The 21016-nt window shown below is 36.6% G+C and overlaps 1 protein-coding gene across 1 annotated transcript; it reads right to left on the reverse strand.

Moving 5' to 3' along the window:
- Window positions 1-12595: 12595 nt before the first annotated feature.
- LOC136227842 (uncharacterized) lies at window positions 12596-16639 on the reverse strand. The gene is made up of 3 exons (XM_066016609.1): window positions 16467-16639; window positions 12979-13859; window positions 12596-12862 (listed from the first exon to the last, which is right to left on the reverse strand). The coding sequence occupies exons 2-3, from the start codon at window positions 13838-13840 to the stop codon at window positions 12849-12851; spliced, it is 876 nt and encodes a 291-aa protein (XP_065872681.1). The 5' UTR covers window positions 13841-13859; window positions 16467-16639; the 3' UTR covers window positions 12596-12848.
- Window positions 16640-21016: the final 4377 nt, after the last annotated feature.

The raw sequence follows: 21016 nt of genomic DNA on the forward strand, positions 1-21016 counted from the left end.
CACATGAGACTCTATGAGCTGTTTGAGATGAAGGAAAATGAAGACATCTCAGAAATGAACGCAAGGTTCACAAACATCATAAATGAACTAAAAAGGCTTGGAAAGAACTTCAGTGAAGAAGAACAAGTAAAGAAGATTCTGAGAAGTCTGCCCAAAAGCTGGCAAGCAAAGAAGACAGACGTAGAGGAAGCTCAAGACTTGACTACCTACAAATATGATGAGCTGATAGGATCCTTGCTGACCCATGAAATCTCGATGAAAAACTTTGAAGCCAAAGAGAAGGAAAATCAGAGGATAAAAAACAAAAATCTCTTGTCATGAAAGCCGACTCAACTGAAGCTGAGTCAACCGATGATGAGGAATTGGCCATGTTCACCAGAAAGATGAAAAAGCTGTTCAGAAGGAATGATAGAAATGGCAAAAGATCATTTAGAAGAAATGACAAGTACAAAGCTGAGTCAAGCGACAAGTACAAAAAGGACAGCTCGAAATCTGTCACATGCTTTGAGTGTCATCAGACCGGGCACATCAAGTCAAGCTGTCCCAATCTCAAAAAAGAGAAGAAGGGAAGCAAAAAGGCTATGGTAGCCACATGGAGTGACAGTGATGAGTCAACATCATCTGAAGCTGAGCAGAATGAAACAGCCAATATATGTTTTATGGCAGATGATGGAGCTGACCAATCGCAGTCTGAGCATGCCGACTTTTCTGATGAAACTGACCAAGAAAATCACAACAATGAGGTAACATCCTTACTTTTGCTTAGAAATGAAATGGTGAATGCCCTGAGTGACTTATTTACACTAACTAAGAAGTGTAACAAAAAGATTAAGGCACTCAGCAGGCGCTGTGATGAGATTGAAGAGGTCAAGCTGAGTGATCTCCGATATCTTCTCCAGGACAACTCTGACTTGCATACCAATATGCAAATCTTACATAAGTTTGTCACGGAGGTCCAATCTGAGTCAAAGAAACTTAGAAAGGATATCACACAATTACAAAGTCAAGGGAAAGACTTAAATAGAAATAGAGCTCATGTTAAGTATGCAAATATTAGTCAGCATAAGCAAGTCACACAATGTGAATGTTGTGGGAAACGGGGACACACAATGGATGTGTGTTGGCATAACAAGCGGACTGTCCAATGTGACTTCTGCGGAAGAAAAGGGCATACCACAAAAATATGTTGGCATGCCCAACACAATAATGCTGACTATACTCAGATTAACCCACAAAGGGTACCTTTTTGTGACTTCTGTGGTAAACCAGGCCACACCATAAAAGTATGCCGTCATAAATTGAAACATGATTTTGCACCTGTCTACACTAACAAGAAAGGACCCAAAAGAAATTGGGTACCTAAAAATGAATAGCTTGAACTGCAGGTCAGCTTGACATGCGTGGAGAAGTCAAAACTATGGTACATAGACAGCGCATGCTCAAGACATATGACAGGTGATGAAACTCAGTTCATCACACTAGAGCTTAAATGAGGTGGAAGTGTAAGCTTTGGAGACAACAAGAAGGGTAAGATTGTCAGCTCAGGTACTATCGGAAGTAATCCAACCATTGAGTCTGTCTCCTTAGTTAAAGGTCTCAAATATAACCTGTTGAGTGTAGCTCAGCTCTGCAAGAGCGGAAGAAGGGTTGTATTTGATGATACTAAATGTCAAATACTCGAGGGAAATACAAATGAATTGATTTTAACTGCCCCTCATGTGGAAAATGTATATATGTTGAATTTGGAAAAACAGTTTTCTAAAAATATATGCTTAGTATCTAAAGAGGACAACTCCTGGCTATGGCATAGAAGATTTGGGCATGTCAGCATGGATCTTCTTGCCAAATTAGCTAGAAAGCAATTAGTTGAGGGGTTACCCAAATTAAAGTTTGAAAAAGATCAGCTATGTAAAGCTTGTCAGCAAGGAAAACAAACTAAAAAGTCATTTCATAGTAAAAATACCGTCTCAACCAAAAGGCCATTGGAATTACTACACTTAGATCTTTTCGGACCTATCCAGCCACTCAGCTTGGGAGGAAAGAAATTTTCTTTGGTTATTGTAGATGATTTCTCTCGGTATACTTGGATCATCTTGCTTAGTAGCAAGGATGAAACCTTTGAGATGTTCACCACATTGATCAGAAAGCTTGAAAATGACAAGGACCTAAAAGTAGCTCATATTAGAAGCGACAATGGTGGAGAATTCAAAAACCAACAGTTTGATGAATTCTGTGAAACCTGTGGTATTGACCACAACTTCTCTGCTCCAAGAACACCTCAACAAAATGGGGTCGTTGAAAGGAAAAATAGAACCATTGTTGAAATAGCTAGGACGATGCTGAGTGAAAATAGGCTTCCAAAGTACTTCTGGGGTGAAGCTGTTCACACAGCATGTTATATACTGAATAGGGCTCTAGTCAGACCTATACTTAAGAAAACCTCATATGAACTTTGGAAAGGACGAAAGCCCAACATTGGATACTTTCATGCCTTTGGTTGTAAGTGTTTTATACTCAATACAAAAGACAACCTTGCTAAATTTGATGCTAAAGCTGATGAGGCGATCTTTTTAGGGTACTCAACAAACAGTAAAGCATATAGAGTATTTAATAAAAGAACTCAAATTGTAGAAGAATCTGTACATGTTGAGTTCGATGAAACTGACCCTACAGGTAAGTCAGCTCAGCCTGAAGAAGAAGAACCAGGCTCAGCTTCCGCTGATCAACCAGAAGCCACAATACCTAACATACAGGAGCTGACTCAAGGTAAGCAAGAAACTGAAATATCATTTACTGACCCATCTATTCCTGTAGAGATTGTAGAAACACCTCTTCCAAACGACTCAGCACTTCCAAAAGAAATAAAGATCCCAAGAGGCCATACAGAACAAGCCATTCTTGATGCCGCTAACAACAAACTGATGACCAGGGATCAACTTAGAAAATACCTTAGCAATGTTGCATTCGTATCAATACATGAGCCAAAGAATTTTGTTGATGCTAAGCAAGATGAGTATTGGATCAATGCTATACAAGAAGAGCTTGATCAATTCACCAGAAATGAGGTATGGGATCTAGTACCTAAGCCTAGGAATCAAAAGCCCATAGGAACTAAGTGGGTTTTTAGAAATAAGCTAGATGAACATGGAAATGTGATTAGAAACAAAGCTCGACTTGTAGCCCAAGGATATAGTCAGCAAGAGGGTATAACTATGGAGAAACATTTGCTCCTGTTGCTAAATTAGAGGCTATACGTATACTGTGTGCCTATGCCAGTTACATGAATTTTAAATTATACCAAATAGATGTAAAAAGTGCATTTCTTAATGGCTTTATAAATGAAGAGGTATACGTTAATCAACCTCCTGGATTTGAAGACTCAAAATTTCCAAATCACGTTTATAAACTCAAAAAGGCTCTGTACGGCCTAAAACAAGCTCCAAGAGCTTGGTATGAGAGGTTGACCAACTTCCTGCTGACCAGGAACTATGTCAGGGGAAAAGCTGACACAACCTTGTTCATTAAGAAAAAGGGTAAACATACCCTACTTGCACAGATATATGTTGATGATATAATCTTTGGTGCTACTGACGAATCTTTGTGCAAGGAATTTAGCCAACAGATGCAAACTGAGTTCGAAATGTCCATGATGGGAGAACTCAAATTCTTCATTGGACTCCAAATCAAGCAAGGTAAAAATGGCATATTTATAAGTCAGTCTAAGTACACCAAGGAAATGTTAAAGAAGTTCAGCATGGAAGAATGCAAACCAATATCAACCCCCATGGGTACTGACACTGTCCTATGCAAGGATGAAAAGAGTAAGTCAGTTGATAGTAAACTTTATCGAGGTATGATAGGTTCATTACTCTATCTCACTGCTAGTAGACCAGATATTCAATACTCAGTATGCTATTGTGCTAGATATCAAGCTGACCCCAGGGAATCTCATCTAACTGCTGTAAAAAGAATTTTTAGATACTTGCAAAGCTCAGTTGATGCAGGTCTATGGTATCCAACCTCAAATGACTTCACACTCATTGGATATACTGATGCTGACTACGGACGTGATAAGCTAGAACGGAAAAGCACGTTAGGAGGATGTCATTTCCTCGGAAGCTGTTTAGTATCCTGGTTTAGCAAAAAAAAATCATCTGTAGCTCTATCTACAACTGAAGCTGAGTATGTAGCTGCTGGAAGCTGTGTTGCACAAGTCCTATGGATAAAGCAACAGCTCGAGGATTACGGAGTCAGAACAAAGACAATAGAGATCAAATGCGACAACAAAAGTGCCATTGATCAATCCAAAAATCCAGTCCAACACAGCAGGATGAAGCATGTTAGCATAAGGCATCACTTTATCAGAGATCACGTACTAAAGGATGAAATCAAGCTGACCTACGTGCCAACAAACGATCAGCTTGTAGATATCTTCACAAAACCCTTGGCACGAGAGCAATTCAACACACTAAGGGAAGCAATTGGTAATGTCAAATCCACTGTAACTAAATTTTGCATTAAATATATATGAGTGGAACCTTGAATGATTGTACGTATGTCATGTTGAGTGAAATACTTATTCTTCACCAAGCTTAGGTTAAAATGGCCATCCTGCGTACACATGGTAAGCAATTACACTAAGTTAAGCATAATGGTTGAATAGACATCCCATGCTGAGTAGATAAGCGAATCACTTCATGCTGAGTAAAGACTCAAGCTGAGTGCGTAAACTATGCTGAGTCAATAGGAGATAGAAAGATCACCTTAACAAACGATAGGTACTCAATATCATTGACGTTTCGAATTTCGGCAATAAACCATTCTTATAAAGTAAACCTACACGTGTAAAATCTGACACATTGGGAAGACGCACATTAATGGCAAAAACCCATGCGCCAAAGATATCATAATTAACAGAGTATCTGACGATTGAACGTCCCTAGGAGAAAAACGGCAAGGTAATAATTTAGGATCCTCAGAGATTTATATAAAATAGTTGAACACTCACTCGTCCTTTCTCATTCTTGCAATCCCTAAAACTCAAACCTCTTCCTTTCCAAAAATCTCAAAATCGCCAAAAATGTCTCTAAGCAAAAAGAAAACCCCTGAAGCGCAAAACTCTTCTACTGACCACGCTGGTCCTTCAACAGAAAAAGAGAGGATAATGATCAAGGTAAACTCGAAGGTCAACAATATGGAAGTGTTAAAATGCCGGTGGTTCTCTTCGAGCTTCGTGTCGAGTGAAACGCCATTCTGTGAATGGATTGCTAAAAACAACTGGACAGGTCTCTTTTCCCTTCCAGGAACAGCCTACCCAAGATTAGTTCGAGAGTTCTACTCAAATTTATGAGTTGATGCAGACGACTCAGATTACTTGGAGACAAATGTGAAAGGTCAGAAAATCGTTATTACCCCTGCTTATCTAGCCACACTGTTGGAGATACCGAACAAAGGAATCCAATTTCGAACAACAAAGGAAAAGATACCTAAAGCCACGTCTGAAAAGTTAAAAGGGTTCTGCAAACCCAAAGATCATAAAGGAGAAATACCCAGTACTTTATGGGTAAGGATCAGAAGATGGTTCATTTCATGCTGACTAACTTTGTCTTTCCTAAACTCAGCTCTGCCTCCTCCGCTTCCAACTTCGAACAGTGCTTTATATGGCACATGTTGACTTCCACTCCATTTAATCTTCCTGTATTTCTAGTTGGAGCCCTTCAACGAGGCGGTAGGAAACTACGTTTGGGTTCACTCATTACAAAGATTATACAGGACAAGCAAATAGAAACTGTGGGTGAGGTAAGTTCGTTGGGAAATGAAATCACTGCTGTCCTCCTGAATGGACTATTGTACAATCAATCCTTGAAAGGGTATGAAGGAACTGGAGATGCAGAGGAGGATGAGGAAGAAGAGCATGCAGAGATGGAACCTGAAGCAGAGCCTGCTCAAGAAATTGAGGCTCATACTGAGTCACCCAAGTCACTTCAGCCTGAAAAAGGGAAGAAGAGGAAGGCTTCAGAAGTTAGCTCCAAGGATATCCACTCTGTTCCAAAGAAAATAAGGCTTTCATCAAGGCAGAAAGCCAAGGCTGACAAAGTTGATGAGCACGGTGAGAAAAGGAAAAGGCCAGAAGTGCCTGAAGATGAGGACGAAGAGACTCCGGAAACCCCACTAAAGAAAAGGAAAAGAGATCACTCCTTGAGGATAGTGGAAGCCGTACCACAAACTGAAGGTCATGGGATTGACCTAGAAAAGAAAGATGTGGAACAAGCTGAGCAACAAAAAGGTCATACTGAGGAGGAAGCATGCCCTCGTGATGATACTGAGCAAACAATGGAAGAGGGTAATATTGAGCAACCAGTAGGGGAAGGAACTATTGCTGCTGAGTCAAGTGAAGGTCTTCAACTTGACCATTCTCTGCCAAAAACTGGGACCCGGTGGAGATTAAAGAAGAAAGCGCAAAAACATCTTGATCTAATGACCGATTTTCCCCTTGACGAGCCAGAAACAGATCTGTCTACAATACAGTTCAAGTATTTCTCTACTGCCACTGAATCTCCACCGGAAGATCTATCGAAAAAGCAAGCCACTGTTACTCAACATGAGGAACATGCCAAGAACCCTACAAATCCAAGTCAAGCTGCACCAATTGAGCCAACTCATATCTCAACTCCACCTCCATCACACAATGTTGACAACTCAGCTCAACAACTTCATAAAAGTCCAAGTACTCAGTCTGGAAAAGAACCAACACCTCCACCATCAGAGAATCCTACACCAGCCTCTGAGTCCAATGCTGCAAAGTTCGCATACCTGAATGCAACTGAATCTGGCCGTATGGTCATTGATTCAGCTTAGTCTTTACTAAAAGACTTTCATTCTACTCAAGCTGAAGGTAGCCAGTCCACTCAAGAGCCCTCTCACCTAACCAGTATCACTCAACTTCTACAAGAACTCCGAAGCCTGAAAGACTTGGTCAGTATTATTACTGCAGTACAAACCCAGCAACCAACCCAAGAGCAAATGGCCAAACTGACTGATGTAGTGCTCACCATGGCCACTCATCTGAACACTCTTGAAGGAAAATTTCAACAATTATCTGAAGTCAATCCAGGGTACGTCACTTCCTCTGAGCTTCAAAACCATTTTGTTAAGCTAGCAGAGGAACTGTCCCCCTCCAAAGCAACTGCCCACACTGGATCTGCAACATCTGCTGAGTTGCATGATTGCTTCACCAAGCTATATGCTGAGCTAACTAAATCCAGTCCACCAAGCAATACAGAATCTGTCACCACCACCGAGCTCCAATAATGTTTTACTAAGATTCAAGCAGAGCTGACAAGTACCCGTGACCTTGTATCCTCTTCCTCTCAATGCACGATTGATCAACTGAGTGAGGCAGTAAGACTCTTGAACATTGATCGGGCACAGATGGACGTTGATCCAGTATCCAACACAGAGCTAATGGGCTTCTCGCAAGCCATCATGAAAGCCATGAGGATCAACAATGCACAATGAATGTTCTATGACTCTGCATTGTTAAAGCTGTTCCATCAATCCTACAGTCAGGTCACTAGCTCCATTTCTTGTCTGAGTAAGGCACATGAATGTCTCCTGAGCATGATAAGCAGTTCTCTTAGAATCCCCAGACATATTCAGGACGATAGCATTCCTGTAATTGACTGTTTGGGAGAAAGCACCAAAAGGCTTCAACGCTATTCCAATTACCTCTCCTCTGCCGCCAGGAATAAAACCTTCCTTTATCAACCCGATGATGGCAAAACGGGGGAGACTAGTACAAAAGGAACTCAGAGAGGAACCCAGCCTCTGACTGAAGGATTTAAAGCGGAAACATGTTGGTATTTAGGAGACGAATTTCAAAAAAATTTCCTAAACAAACAATCAGTTTGATCCAATCACTCTGATAAACAGTCAAACATCCGATGTTTGACATCAAATCCTTAACCAAGATCATTAAGTTCTTCAATAATCAAATTGATATTTATACTACGAGATTGAAAAATACCTCTTGTAGATTCCAATCGGGTATTAAAGCTTCTCTACTGGTGAAGCCTCTAGTCAGTCCACTAAGTCGATTAGATCAAGCCTTGCAGAAATTGATTAATCTTGCTCAAAATCGAAAACTGATTCCGGATCCGATTTTCTGAACCGTAAAAATCGTCCCTCTCTTATTGTATATGTCCGTATACATATATATCCTTTGATATATATGTACACTTTTGTTTCAATCTTGAAAGATTGAAACAAAATCATGCACTAGGACACATGTCCTAGTGCATGTTTTATATATATATATATATATATATATATATATATATATATATATATATAATATTAATATAATAATATTAATTAATTATTATTAATATATAATAATTAATTAATTATTATTAATTTAATATAATATAATAATAATTAATTAACAATTTAATTAATTACTACTATATCCTTTATTCCAACAGTCAACACTTGACTATGGTACTTGAAAAAGCCATCAATTTAAATTGAGCAAGAATAATTATTTATAATTTCCTCAATTGAATATCAAACAGTGTTAGAATGTTTTGTCAATCCCATTGACATATTCAATTGTGTCAATTTAATTAATCAATTTAACTAAAGCTTGATACACGCAACTTATAAGTGTGTGACTTTCTAGGTTCATCTTTAACTGGCATTAGAGGCATATTACTAACTCTTAGTAAGTATGTCAGGAATCCAATTCCTTGTACTACAAGTGTATCCTATATAAGCTTAGCTTATATATACTTATAGTCCTCTAAAGGTCATGATCTCCAGCTAACACACTGCGCCATGACGTCCCAATTAAAGAATGAAGTTACTTAAAGTAAATTCATAATTAAACTAATTATGAACCATCGATCATAATTTCCATGCACTAAAGTCCTTTCATTAAAAATCCCGATCTTGACTAGAGTCACAAAGTGTCAAACTCTAATCGTCAAGATACTAAGAAATATTGATTAAGTCTTTGATAAAATAAGACTCTTATCAAAGAACCATTCTTTGATACTTATATCATAAGATGAGTCTTATTGTCCTGGCCAGGAACTCATTCCATCAAAAAACTAATCAATAGCCATCTTAGGATTTATCTCTATTTACTTAGAGTAATGAATCCTCTATTAGCAAACTCTTGTTACACTACACAACTAACTATAGCGATTCACTGCCGGATTACCAGAATTAAGATCCCAGTACAAAGCAGGAACAAACTATAATTACCTGCGCAAGAACAACTAAGTTTCCTCAAGTCAAAGGATTATATGCACTATTATGACCTAGATAATAATTATGTTGACTAGGAGTAAACCTTTGTGCAATTATTATCTAACGTCACAGTTCGAACCATTCGTCTCTTCGAATGTCCACATATTTATTCTGATATCAACATATCAAACAGAATAAGATTTTCTGTTTCTGATTAATATCTCATACTAATCAAGAAAATAAACAGAGGTGATAGTCTAAGGATACATGAGTGTCCAATTCATTATCCACCGACTATGAACATTTAAGATTATTATTTTACCAAAGAAATATATATCTCATTATTATTAACTCTTAATAATATTATCTCTTTGTAAATAATCTTTGGACTAATATGTATATTCATTAAGTAATTAAACAATACAAATAATTACACATGAATACATATTTTATTAACTGCCATTTGGATACAAAATTCACACTGTATAATATACAACAGGAATGGCCTAGGGCATACCACACTTACAATCTCCCACTAGCACTAGAGCCATTCAGTACAATATTTAAGACCTATCTTCTCAAGATGACGGTCTAACTGTGACTGAGTCATTGGCTTAGTAAAGGGATCAGCTGGATTATCAGCTGATACTATTTTCTGCACCGAGATATCTCCTCGTCCAACAATCTCTCTAATTAAGTGATACCGCCTAAGCACGTGTTTGAAGTTCTTGTGAGACCTTGGTTCCTTGGATTGTGCAATCGCTCCATTGTTATCACAATACAAAAGGATTGGACTAACAATAGAAGGAACCACACCAAGTTCGGTGATAAAGTTCTTCCACCACAGTGCTTCTTTAGCGGCACTTGAGGCAGCAATATATTCAGCCTCAATAGTGGAATCAGCTACAGTATCTTGTTTAGAACTTTTCCAAACAACTGCAGCTCCATTACATGTAAACACATATCCTGAAGTGGATATAAGTTTCTCCTTATCTGATTGAAAGCTAGAATCTGTAAAGCCTTCAATTAACAGATCACCTCCTCCATATGTTAAGATCATATCTTTAGTTCTTCTCAAGTACTTAAAGATAGCCTTAACAGCAATCCAGTGAGCCATACCTGGATTTGATTGATATCTGCTTGTTAGACTAACAGCAAATGCAATATCAGGCCTTGTACACAACATAGCATACATAAGACTTCCTATAGCAGAAGCATAAGGAATCTTGGCCATTTCTGCTCTCTCCGCTGGAGTCTTAGGTGATTGCTCCGTGGAGAGTTGCAAACCATGTCTAACAGGTATCAATCCTCTTTTGGAGTCTTCCATTCTAAATCTCTTTAGAATTTTCTCCAAATAGAGTTTTTGAGATAGCCCTAATATTCTTTTAGCTCTATTTCTATAAAGCTTAATTCCAAGAATATAGGCGACTTCTCCCAAATCTTTCATAGAGAAGGTAGAGGATAACCAGACCTTAACATTAGTTAACATACCAATGTCATTCCCAATTAACAGAATATCATCAACATACAAGACAAGGAAAGTGATAGCTCTCCCACTAACCTTCTTGTAAACACATGGCTCATCAAGATTTTTGACAAACTCATAACTCTGTATGGCTTCATCAAATCTTTTATTCCAACTCCTTGAAGCTTGCTTAAGTCCATAAATGGATCTCTTAAGCTTACACACTTGAGAACTTTCCTTGGATATAAAACCCTTCGGTTGTTCCATGTAGATTTCTTCTTCAAGAAATCCATTGAGAAATGCAGTTTTAACATCCATTTGCCAAATCTCAAAATCAAAGTGTGTTGCAATGGATAAGATTATTCGAATACTTTTAAACATAGCTACGGGTGAGAATGTTTCTTCAAAATCAATTCCCTCCCGTTGGCGATAACCTTTCGCCACAAGCCTTGCTTTATAAGTATCCACAATTCCTTCAGAATTCAGTTTGCGTTTGAATACCCACTTACAACCTATAGGAACTATTCCTTCAGGTGGGGTAACAAGTTCCCAAACTTCATTCTTATACATGGAATCAATCTCACTTTGCATTGCTTCTAACCACTTAGAAGAGTCAGTATCACATACTGCTTCTTCATAAGTAACTGGATCATCAGGATGGTCAGTACTACCAAAAACAAATAACTCTTGTTCATGGTCAGTAATGAAACCATACCTATCAGGAGGATGTGAAACCCTTTCAGACCTCCTAAGAGTTGGAGTGATGATATCTGTTGTTTTGGTAGGCTCATCTAGCTGATCAATTTGCATTGGTTCAACATGTTGGATTTCTTTATTAGATGACTCCTCATCCAATAAAATCTTTCTACCTTTACCACCTTCTTGCAGAAACTATTTCTCAAGAAAAATGGCATCCCTACTGATAGTAACAATTTGTTCATCAGGGAGATAGAAATAATAACCCATAGATCCTTTTGATTTAGGGTATCCAACAAATCGGCCTTTAGTAGATCGTTCCTCTAATTTGTCTGTTTTCTGCCTTTTTATATAAGCAGGGCAACCCCAAATTTTAACATGATTCAAAATTGGTGCCCTTCCAGCCCATATTTCATATGGTGTGGTAGAAACAGATTTAGAAGGAACACGGTTGAGAATGTAAAGTGTTGTCTCAATTGCATATCCCCAGAATGAGATAGGCAAATCAGTGTAACTCATCATCGATCGAACCATGTCCAACAAATTCTGATTCCTCCTTTCAGATACTCCATTTAATTGTGGTGTGTAAGGAGGAGTGAGTTCAGAGATAATTCCATTTTCCTTGAGGAAATCATCAAATTCAGTACTCATATATTCACCACCTCGGTCTGACCTTAGTGATTTAATATTTTTCCCAATTTGATTTTCTACTTCAGCTTTGAATTCTTTGAACTTTTCAAAAACTTCAGATTTTTATTTCATTAAATACAAATAACCATATCTAGATTTATCATCAATAAAGGTTACGAAGTAGTGATAACCTCCACGAGCTATTTCACTAAATGGCCCGCAAACATCAGAATGTATTAATTCTAATATTTCATTGGCTCTCTTCATTTGTCCCATAAATGGTTTTCTAGTCATTTTTCCTTGTAAACACGATTCACATGTTGAATAATCGGATTGAGAATTTAACTTTGTTAAAATTCCCATCTTATCCAACTTAGTGAGTCTATTACTGGAAATATGTCCTAGACGGAGATGCCATAAATATTTTGAATTAAATTCTGATTGTTTATCAGTGGAATTATTATTCATCTCTGTTAGGTTGCCAAGCAAAACTTGCTTATTTTTATTTTTGTTATTTGGTATATTTTTATCAACATAAAATAAACCACGATGTAAAACACCAGAACCGATAATCACATTATCAAAATATACTGTACAAGCTTTATTACAAAATCGGAATTCATAATTCCTTTTTGTCAAACTAGATACAGATATTACATTTTTATATGCTCCTGGTATATACAATACATCTTTCAATAACAAAACATGATGGTCTAACATAAGTGAAATATCTCCCACTGCCCTGACTGCAACCCTTGCACCATTTCCCAGTGTGAGTTCCACTTCACCATCTTCCAACAACCTTCTATTTGCCAGATCCTGAACATAGGAACAAATATGAGAAGTTGCTCCAGTGTCTAAAATCCAGGCGTTAGATGAGTTATAAGAAAGATCATTCTTTAAATCAACATTTAAATAATTATTAAGAGAAATACCTGATGCAGAAGCTGCACCCTTACCCTTCTCTAAACTTTTCAGAAAGATTGGGCAATTTCTCTTAAAGTGACCTTCCATTCCATATTGGAAACATCCCTGCTTAACAGCACCCTTAAGTTGTGTTGAGGCTTTTGGCCTCACAAATGATGGACTTGTATTAGTGGTCTTTGGAACTTTCTTTTTCTTCTTTTTAGGCTGGGTCTTACCCTTCCTCTTAAAAGAAGATGCAGCCACTACTACAACATCATCTTTCTTTTTATCTTGGTCCACCACATTCTGTTGGTGAACAACCAGATTCTGCAGCAACTGAGCCAAAGTACACTCCACTTTGTTTAATTGGAAGTTTGAAACAAAACCTCCATATGAACGTGGGAGTGAAGAAAGCACAAGATCAACTTGGAGTTCATGAGCCATTGCAAAATCCAAATTTTTTAAAGATTGGATTAAATGGATCATTTCTCCAACATGATCAGAAACATTTTGGCTTTCTTTCATCTTCATCCTAAAGAGCTTACTTGATATCTTATATCGCATAGTCCTGCTGGTCTCACCATACAGGTCTTTTAAGCCCGATAAGATTTCAAAAGATGTTGCTATATTCTCATAATGCTTCTGTAATTCATTATCCATAGAAGCAATAATATAGCATTTGGCTTGGGTATCATCATCTACCCATTTATCATATGTCTCATGTAAAGCCTTTGCTGCATCCTCTTTAGGGCATGCAGGCTTAGACTTTAGAATTACATATAATAAACGTTGCTGAGTTAACACAACCTTAAGGTTTCTCAGCCAGTCCACATAATTCGGCCTTGTGAGCCTATTACGGTCTAATATCGATTGGAGAGGTGTTGATAACATGTTTGGAATCAAAGAGTAACTGCAGAAAATAAAGATTGATAGTCAGTTATATATTTAAGGTGGATTATACGAACCAATATGACATGGACTTTTATCATAATGGTTTCCCACTAATTTGGCGAATCCTATACTTACAAATAGGAAACGATAATTCTTTGGAATGAATTACTAGTGGGTAAATCGAATAAATTCTATTAGCTTATCCCTCAACTTCACATTGGTATTATTGGGACAACTAATAAACTCATAAGTTGACAACACTTGTCGATTGTAAGTGTGGTATGCCCTAGGCCATTCCTGTTATATATTATACAGTGTGAATTTTGTATCCAAATGGCAGTTAATAAAATATGTATTCATGTGTAATTATTTGTATTGTTTAATTACTTAATGAATATACATATTAGTCCAAAGATTATTTACAAAGAGATAATATTATTAAGAGTTAATAATAATGAGATATATATTTCTTTGGTAAAATAATAATCTTAAATGTTCATAGTCGGTGGATAATGAATTGGACACTCATGTATCCTTAGACTATCACCTCTGTTTATTTTCTTGATTAGTATGAGATATTAATCAGAAACAGAAAATCTTATTCTGTTTGATATGTTGATATCAGAATAAATATGTGGACATTCGAAGAGACGAATGGTTCGAACTGTGACGTTAGATAATAATTGCACAAAGGTTTACTCCTAGTCAACATAATTATTATCTAGGTCATAATAGTGCATATAATCCTTTGACTTGAGGAAACTTAGTTGTTCTTGCGCAGGTAATTATAGTTTGTTCCTGCTTTGTACTGGGATCTTAATTCTGGTAATCCGGCAGTGAATCACTATAGTTAGTTGTGTAGTGTAACAAGAGTTTGCTAATAGAGGATTCATTACTCTAAGTAAATAGAGATAAATCCTAAGATGGCTATTGATTAGTTTTTTGATGGAATGAGTTCCTGGCCAGGACAATAAGACTCATCTTATGAGATAAGTATCAAAGAATGGTTCTTTGATAAGAGTCTTATTTTATCAAAGACTTAATCAATATTTCTTAGTATCTTGACGATTAGAGTTTGACACTTTGTGACTCTAGTCAAGATCGGGATTTTTAATGAAAGGACTTTAGTGCATGGAAATTATGATCGATGGTTCATAATTAGTTTAATTATGAATTTACTTTAAGTAACTTCATTCTTTAATTGGGACGTCATGGCGCAGTGTGTTAGCTGGAGATCATGACCTTTAGAGGACTATAAGTATATATAAGCTAAGCTTATATAGAATACACTTGTAGTACAAGGAATTGGATTCCTGACATACTTACTAAGAGTTAGTAATATACCTCTAATGTCAGTTAAAGATGAACCTAGAAAGTCACACACTTATAAGTTGCGTGTATCAAGCTTTAGTTAAATTGATTAATTAAATTGACACAATTGAATATGTCAATGGGATTGACAAAACATTCTAACACTGTTTGATATTCAATTGAGGAAATTATAAATAATTATTCTTGCTCAATTTAAATTTTGATACTTTTCTAGCTCCTAGTGTTTTAATCCTCAGTTTCCCTTTGACATTATTGGATTTCCACACTAGATAAATCCAACCCACTAGATCAACAGATTATATTAAGCCCGAATCAACATTGTTCAGCTTCACATTGGCATTATTACAATGTTAATTGCCTAACATAAACCACAAATTAATTCAATGGGAATTAACTTTCACACTAATCACATAAACTATTTGTGTATTAATGCACCAGTGGAGAGCCTCGATACAACTCTTGTATCTTTATCGGATTTAATATTTATTTGGAAGATTTCTGGTCTTGCAGTTAAATTAAATTTAACTTAAGGTCTCACTTTGTACATTAACCAATTTAAATTTCTAACATGCAATTTTGCATAAAAAGAAATTTATCTTGAATTAACACTTAATTCAATTTATTAGTTAATGTTTGCACATTATCCAATAACATGCCTTGTGGTGATCAATCTTAGCATTCATCTAATCTTATTGGTATAATTATGGATTGGATAAAATTGAACATGTAATTAATAAAATTACATATATTTATGTAGTAAAATCAAAATTGATTTTATTACACAATTGGCCATTTTCGTACAATTGACCCTCAATTGTTCCTAAATGTAACACTTACATTTAAGGCCAATATATAATTTTAATCACATTTCAATTTTATAACAGCAGACAATATATAAACTAGACAACTAAAAATTATCTAAAGCATGCCCACGCCATAAATTCTGCAATCTGTCAATTTCGACATTCCTTCAATTTTGCTCCAAAATTACAACAAGAGCAAAATAATAAAAGCAAAGCCCCAACAATCCATAATTATATCAATCAAGAGAACACAAGATCAATTAACTATAAAAGAACTTAGATGGCTCTGATACCACTTGAAGGATTTGAAGCGGAAACATGTTGGTATTTAGGAGATGAATTTCAAAAAAATTTCCTAAACAAACAATCAGTGTGATCCAATCACTCTGATAAACAGTCAAACATCCGATGTTTGACATCAAATCCTTAACCAAGATCATTAAGTTCTTCAATAATCAAATTGATATTTATACTATGAGATTGAAAAATACCTCTTGTAGATTCCAATCGGGTATTAAAGCTTCTCTACTGGTGAAGCCTCTAGTCAGTCCACTAAGTCGATTAGATCAAGCCTTGCAGAAATTGATTAATCTTGCTCAAAATCGAAAACTGATTCCGGATCCGATTTTCTGAACCGTAAAAATCGTCCCTCTCTTATTGTATATGTCCGTATACATATATATCCTTTGATATATATGTACACTTTTGTTTCAATCTTGAAAGATTGAAACAAAAGCATGCACTAGGACACATGTCCTAGTGCATGTTTTATATATATATATATATATATATATATATATATATATATATATATATATAAAATAATATTAATATAATAATATTAATTAATTATTATTAATATATAATAATTAATTAATTATTATTATTAATTTAATATAATATAATAATAATTAATTAACAACTTAATTAATTACTATTATATCCTTTATTCCAACAGTCAACACTTGACTATGGTACTTGAAAAAGCCATCAATTTAAATTGAGCAAGAATAATTATTTATAATTTCCTCAATTGAATATCAAACAGTGTTAGAATGTTTTGTCAATCCCATTGACATATTCAATTGTGTCAATTTAATTAATCAATTTAACTAAAGCTTGATACACGCAACTTATAAGTGTGTGACTTTCTAGGTTCATCTTTAACTGGCATTAGAGGCATATTACTAACTCTTAGTAAGTATGTCAGGAATCCAATTCCTTGTACTACAAGTGTATCCTATATAAGTTTAGCTTATATATACTTATAGTCCTCTAAAGGTCATGATCTCCAGCTAACACACTGCGTCATGACGTCCCAATTAAAGAATGAAGTTACTTAAAGTAAATTCATAATTAAACTAATTATGAACCATCGATCATAATTTCCATGCACTAAAGTCCTTTCATTAAAAATCCCGATCTTGACTAGAGTCACAAAGTGTCAAACTCTAATCGTCAAGATACTAAGAAATATTGATTAAGTCTTTGATAAAATAAGACTCTTATCAAAGAACCATTCTTTGATACTTATATCATAAGATGAGTCTTATTGTCCTGGCCAGGAACTCATTCCATCAAAAAACTAATCAATAGCCATCTTAGGATTTATCTCTATTTACTTAGAGTAATGAATCCTCTATTAGCAAACTCTTGTTACACTACACAACTAACTATAGCGATTCACTGCCGGATTACCAGAATTAAGATCCCAGTACAAAGCAGGAACAAACTATAATTACCTGCGCAAGAACAACTAAGTTTCCTCAAGTCAAAGGATTATATGCACTATTGTGACCTAGATAATAATTATGTTGACTAGGAGTAAACCTTTGTGCAATTATTATCTAACGTCACAGTTCGAACCATTCGTCTCTTCGAATGTCCACATATTTATTCTGATATCAACATATCAAACAGAATAAGATTTTCTATTTCTGATTAATATCTCATACTAATCAAGAAAATAAACAGAGGTGATAGTCTAAGGATACATGAGTGTCCAATTCATTATCCACCGACTATGAACATTTAAGATTATTATTTTACCAAAGAAATATATATCTCATTATTATTAACTCTTAATAATATTATCTCTTTGTAAATAATCTTTGGACTAATATGTATATTCATTAAGTAATTAAACAATACAAATAATTACACATGAATACATATTTTATTAACTGCCATTTGGATACAAAATTCACACTGTATAATATACAACAGGAATGGCCTAGGGCATACCACACTTACACTGACTTTAGGTGGAACTGCATCTGCGTCAGGAAGCAAAGGCAAAGGCATTGCTCATGTTGACCCATCAGCTCTAAGGAAGAAGAAGTGAAGTAAATCTAGCCAGTCTGTGTCTAGAGTTTGTGTCTAGAATTTTGGGAATTTTGGCACCATATCATATCCTGCTTGTTTTTATTATCCACTGTTTAGGATAGTGTGCTTTTGTTCTGTTGTTCAGAAATTATGGTTGTTGTGTGTTGTTAACAGTTATCTAATATCAGTTTGTCCCTTTCCTGATCTAACCAGTCAAAGAAACAACATCTTTCCACAATTAAGCCAATATAATCAAAAGCAACAAATCTAATCATAGAAGGCCTGAGATAAAATGAATGCAACCCTTACGGGGGAGTCAATTCAGAAATTTCAATCATGGGGCAACTTAAAACTGAGTTCCGTAATTATGTATTTTGCCAACATCAAAATGGGGGAGTTTGTTGAAACACATTTCCACAAGATTTTGATTTGACAAAATCATCCATGATTAAGAGACAATTAAATTTAAATGCTTTGATTTAATTGTACTAATATGTTTGTTGAATCTTGAGTGCAAAAATATGTAAAGTAAAAGACAGGACAAAAGTCAGCACAAGCAAAGCTGAGTAGAAAAGAACTCAGCATGAAAGTATGGAAGCTAAAGTGGAGCTAAAGCTCGGAAGCAAAACGAAGCTGACTAAAGCTGAAGACCTCTTCAGTAATGGATAAACAAAACAAGGCTGACCTTGGAGGAACTCAGCATGAAACATGAACAAACAAAGCTGAATATTCATCAGGACAGCATGAAGGATCCGTTTTACCAAAAGACAATGTCTGCCAATCGTCTGCACCAATAATTGGAACCTCGAAGATACCTAAGAAGACTGATTCCGAGAGTCATGGGACGTTGGATTATTGGAAATAGACAACTGTCACAAACAAACAAAACAGACGCTAAAAGACAACCTGACGCCTGAAGAAAAACAGAAGCAGGGAATGGTGGGCAGTCTGAAGATTTCCAGAAAATGTTCCCCAAAAGAGCCGTTTTGGTTACAACGGTCAAGACATTTTCAAAGATCAAATCCACAGGATTTAGCCTATATAAGGACAATCGAAGAACCCAAACAACACGGTGAACTGATCCATCAAAAAGAAAAATACAAGAGAGAAAGTCTCAAAAGCACTCAGATATAAAAAGAATCTTACACCCACGTTTTTATTCTTGTGTAAATGCTAGATTGAGTTGTAATCATCTAAAGTGTTCTTTAGTTCAAAAAGGAACAAGTCTGTGATCAATAGTGATATTGAGAGAGTAAAGCTGAGTGCTAGGTTGTTGGCATTTCAGTAGTAGAGAAATCTAGGTGCTGGGCTGTAGCACTTAGTAGGAGTTGAGTAGACGAATAGAGGAAGGTACTCTTACATATTCAACTGCCTTGTAATTGGTTTGTGCTCTACCGTTAAAGAGCTCAGTATTGGATTCAAAAAGCCCGGAGGATTCTGGGGACTGGACATAGGCAGAGAGGCCGAACCAGGATAAGTGATACTGAGTAATTTCTGAACTCTCTCTTATATTGCATGTGTTTGTTTGCTAAATTTACTCAGCATATAAATTCACTAAGCTGACCTTGAGTAAATAAGTGGTGCGGAGTTAGAAGCTGACCTTTAAGAGTGTCAATTCTCAACTCACGTAAAAACAACCTTAGTCAACTCCTGACTAAAGCTGTCTTCAAATATATCTCACCAAGCTGACCAAAATCAGAGTTAATAAACTCCCAATATAAATTCTGGTCAGCTCAGTTAAAACGCGAAAAAGTTATATTAGTTCCTAACCCCCCCCCCCCCTTGGAACTAATTATCAGGGACCAACAAGTGGTATCAGAGCCTAAAAGCTCACTACTCAGAGATTTAACAATCTTGAGCTGATCCCTAAAAATGGGTGAGAATAGCACTCGTTTCCTTCCTGGAAACCAAACAACACAGATACTCCCTGAGGGATTATCAATCACCAGACCACCCCTATTCTTTGGATCAAATTACACATTCTGGAAGAATAGGATGAAGAACTTTATTCAAGCCACAAACATGAGTGCATGGCTTGCAATTGTTCAAGGTCCACATGTGCCATACAAAACTATTAACAATGAGAAAATTGTTAAGAGTGAGGCTGAGTGGACAGAGGATGACCTCAGAAAACTACAAAATAATGCTTCGGCTATAAATATGCTTCACTGTGCGTTAGATGCTGCAGAATACAATAAGATTTCAGGCTGTGAGTCAGCACAGGAAATTTGGAAGAAGCTTGAAGTAACCGACTGCTCCCGAAAGAGAAATGCGATCGGGCAGACGTTAACAGTGCAGCCTCCACTCCGAACTAGCCACTCGGAGGCCCTTGTTGTCACCGTTAGCATCGCAGGTTTTAAAACTCACCGAGTGCTTGTTGACACCGGAAGTTCGGTGAACCTGCTCACCTGGGCGGCTCTCCATGCAATGAAGAATACTCGCACCGCCCTCCGGGCCGGGACCTTCCCTCTGATCGGCCTCTCTGGAATCGAAGTGCCGGTAAAGGGAGTTATTACACTACCGACTATTTTGACCGAAGGGGTAGAAGAAGTCAAGGATACCGCGGAATGGGTGGTGGTCGATATCCCCCTAGCTTACAATGCCATTATCGGAAGGCCTCTCCTGGCCGCCCTGAGGGCCACGGTGGATATCTCCGAATTATGCTTGACGTTGCCCTCTCCGCGTGGGAAGATCACCATCCAGGGTGACCGTATGC

Source organism: Euphorbia lathyris, chromosome 4 (assembly GCF_963576675.1).
Source record: "Euphorbia lathyris chromosome 4, ddEupLath1.1, whole genome shotgun sequence".
Taxonomy (NCBI): Eukaryota; Viridiplantae; Streptophyta; class Magnoliopsida; order Malpighiales; family Euphorbiaceae; genus Euphorbia; species Euphorbia lathyris.

Excerpts from the sequence above, each read along its gene's own strand:
- LOC136227842 (XM_066016609.1), bottom strand. The coding sequence starts at position 13,840 with ATGTTATCAACACCTCTCCAATCGATATTAGACCGTAATAGGCTCACA.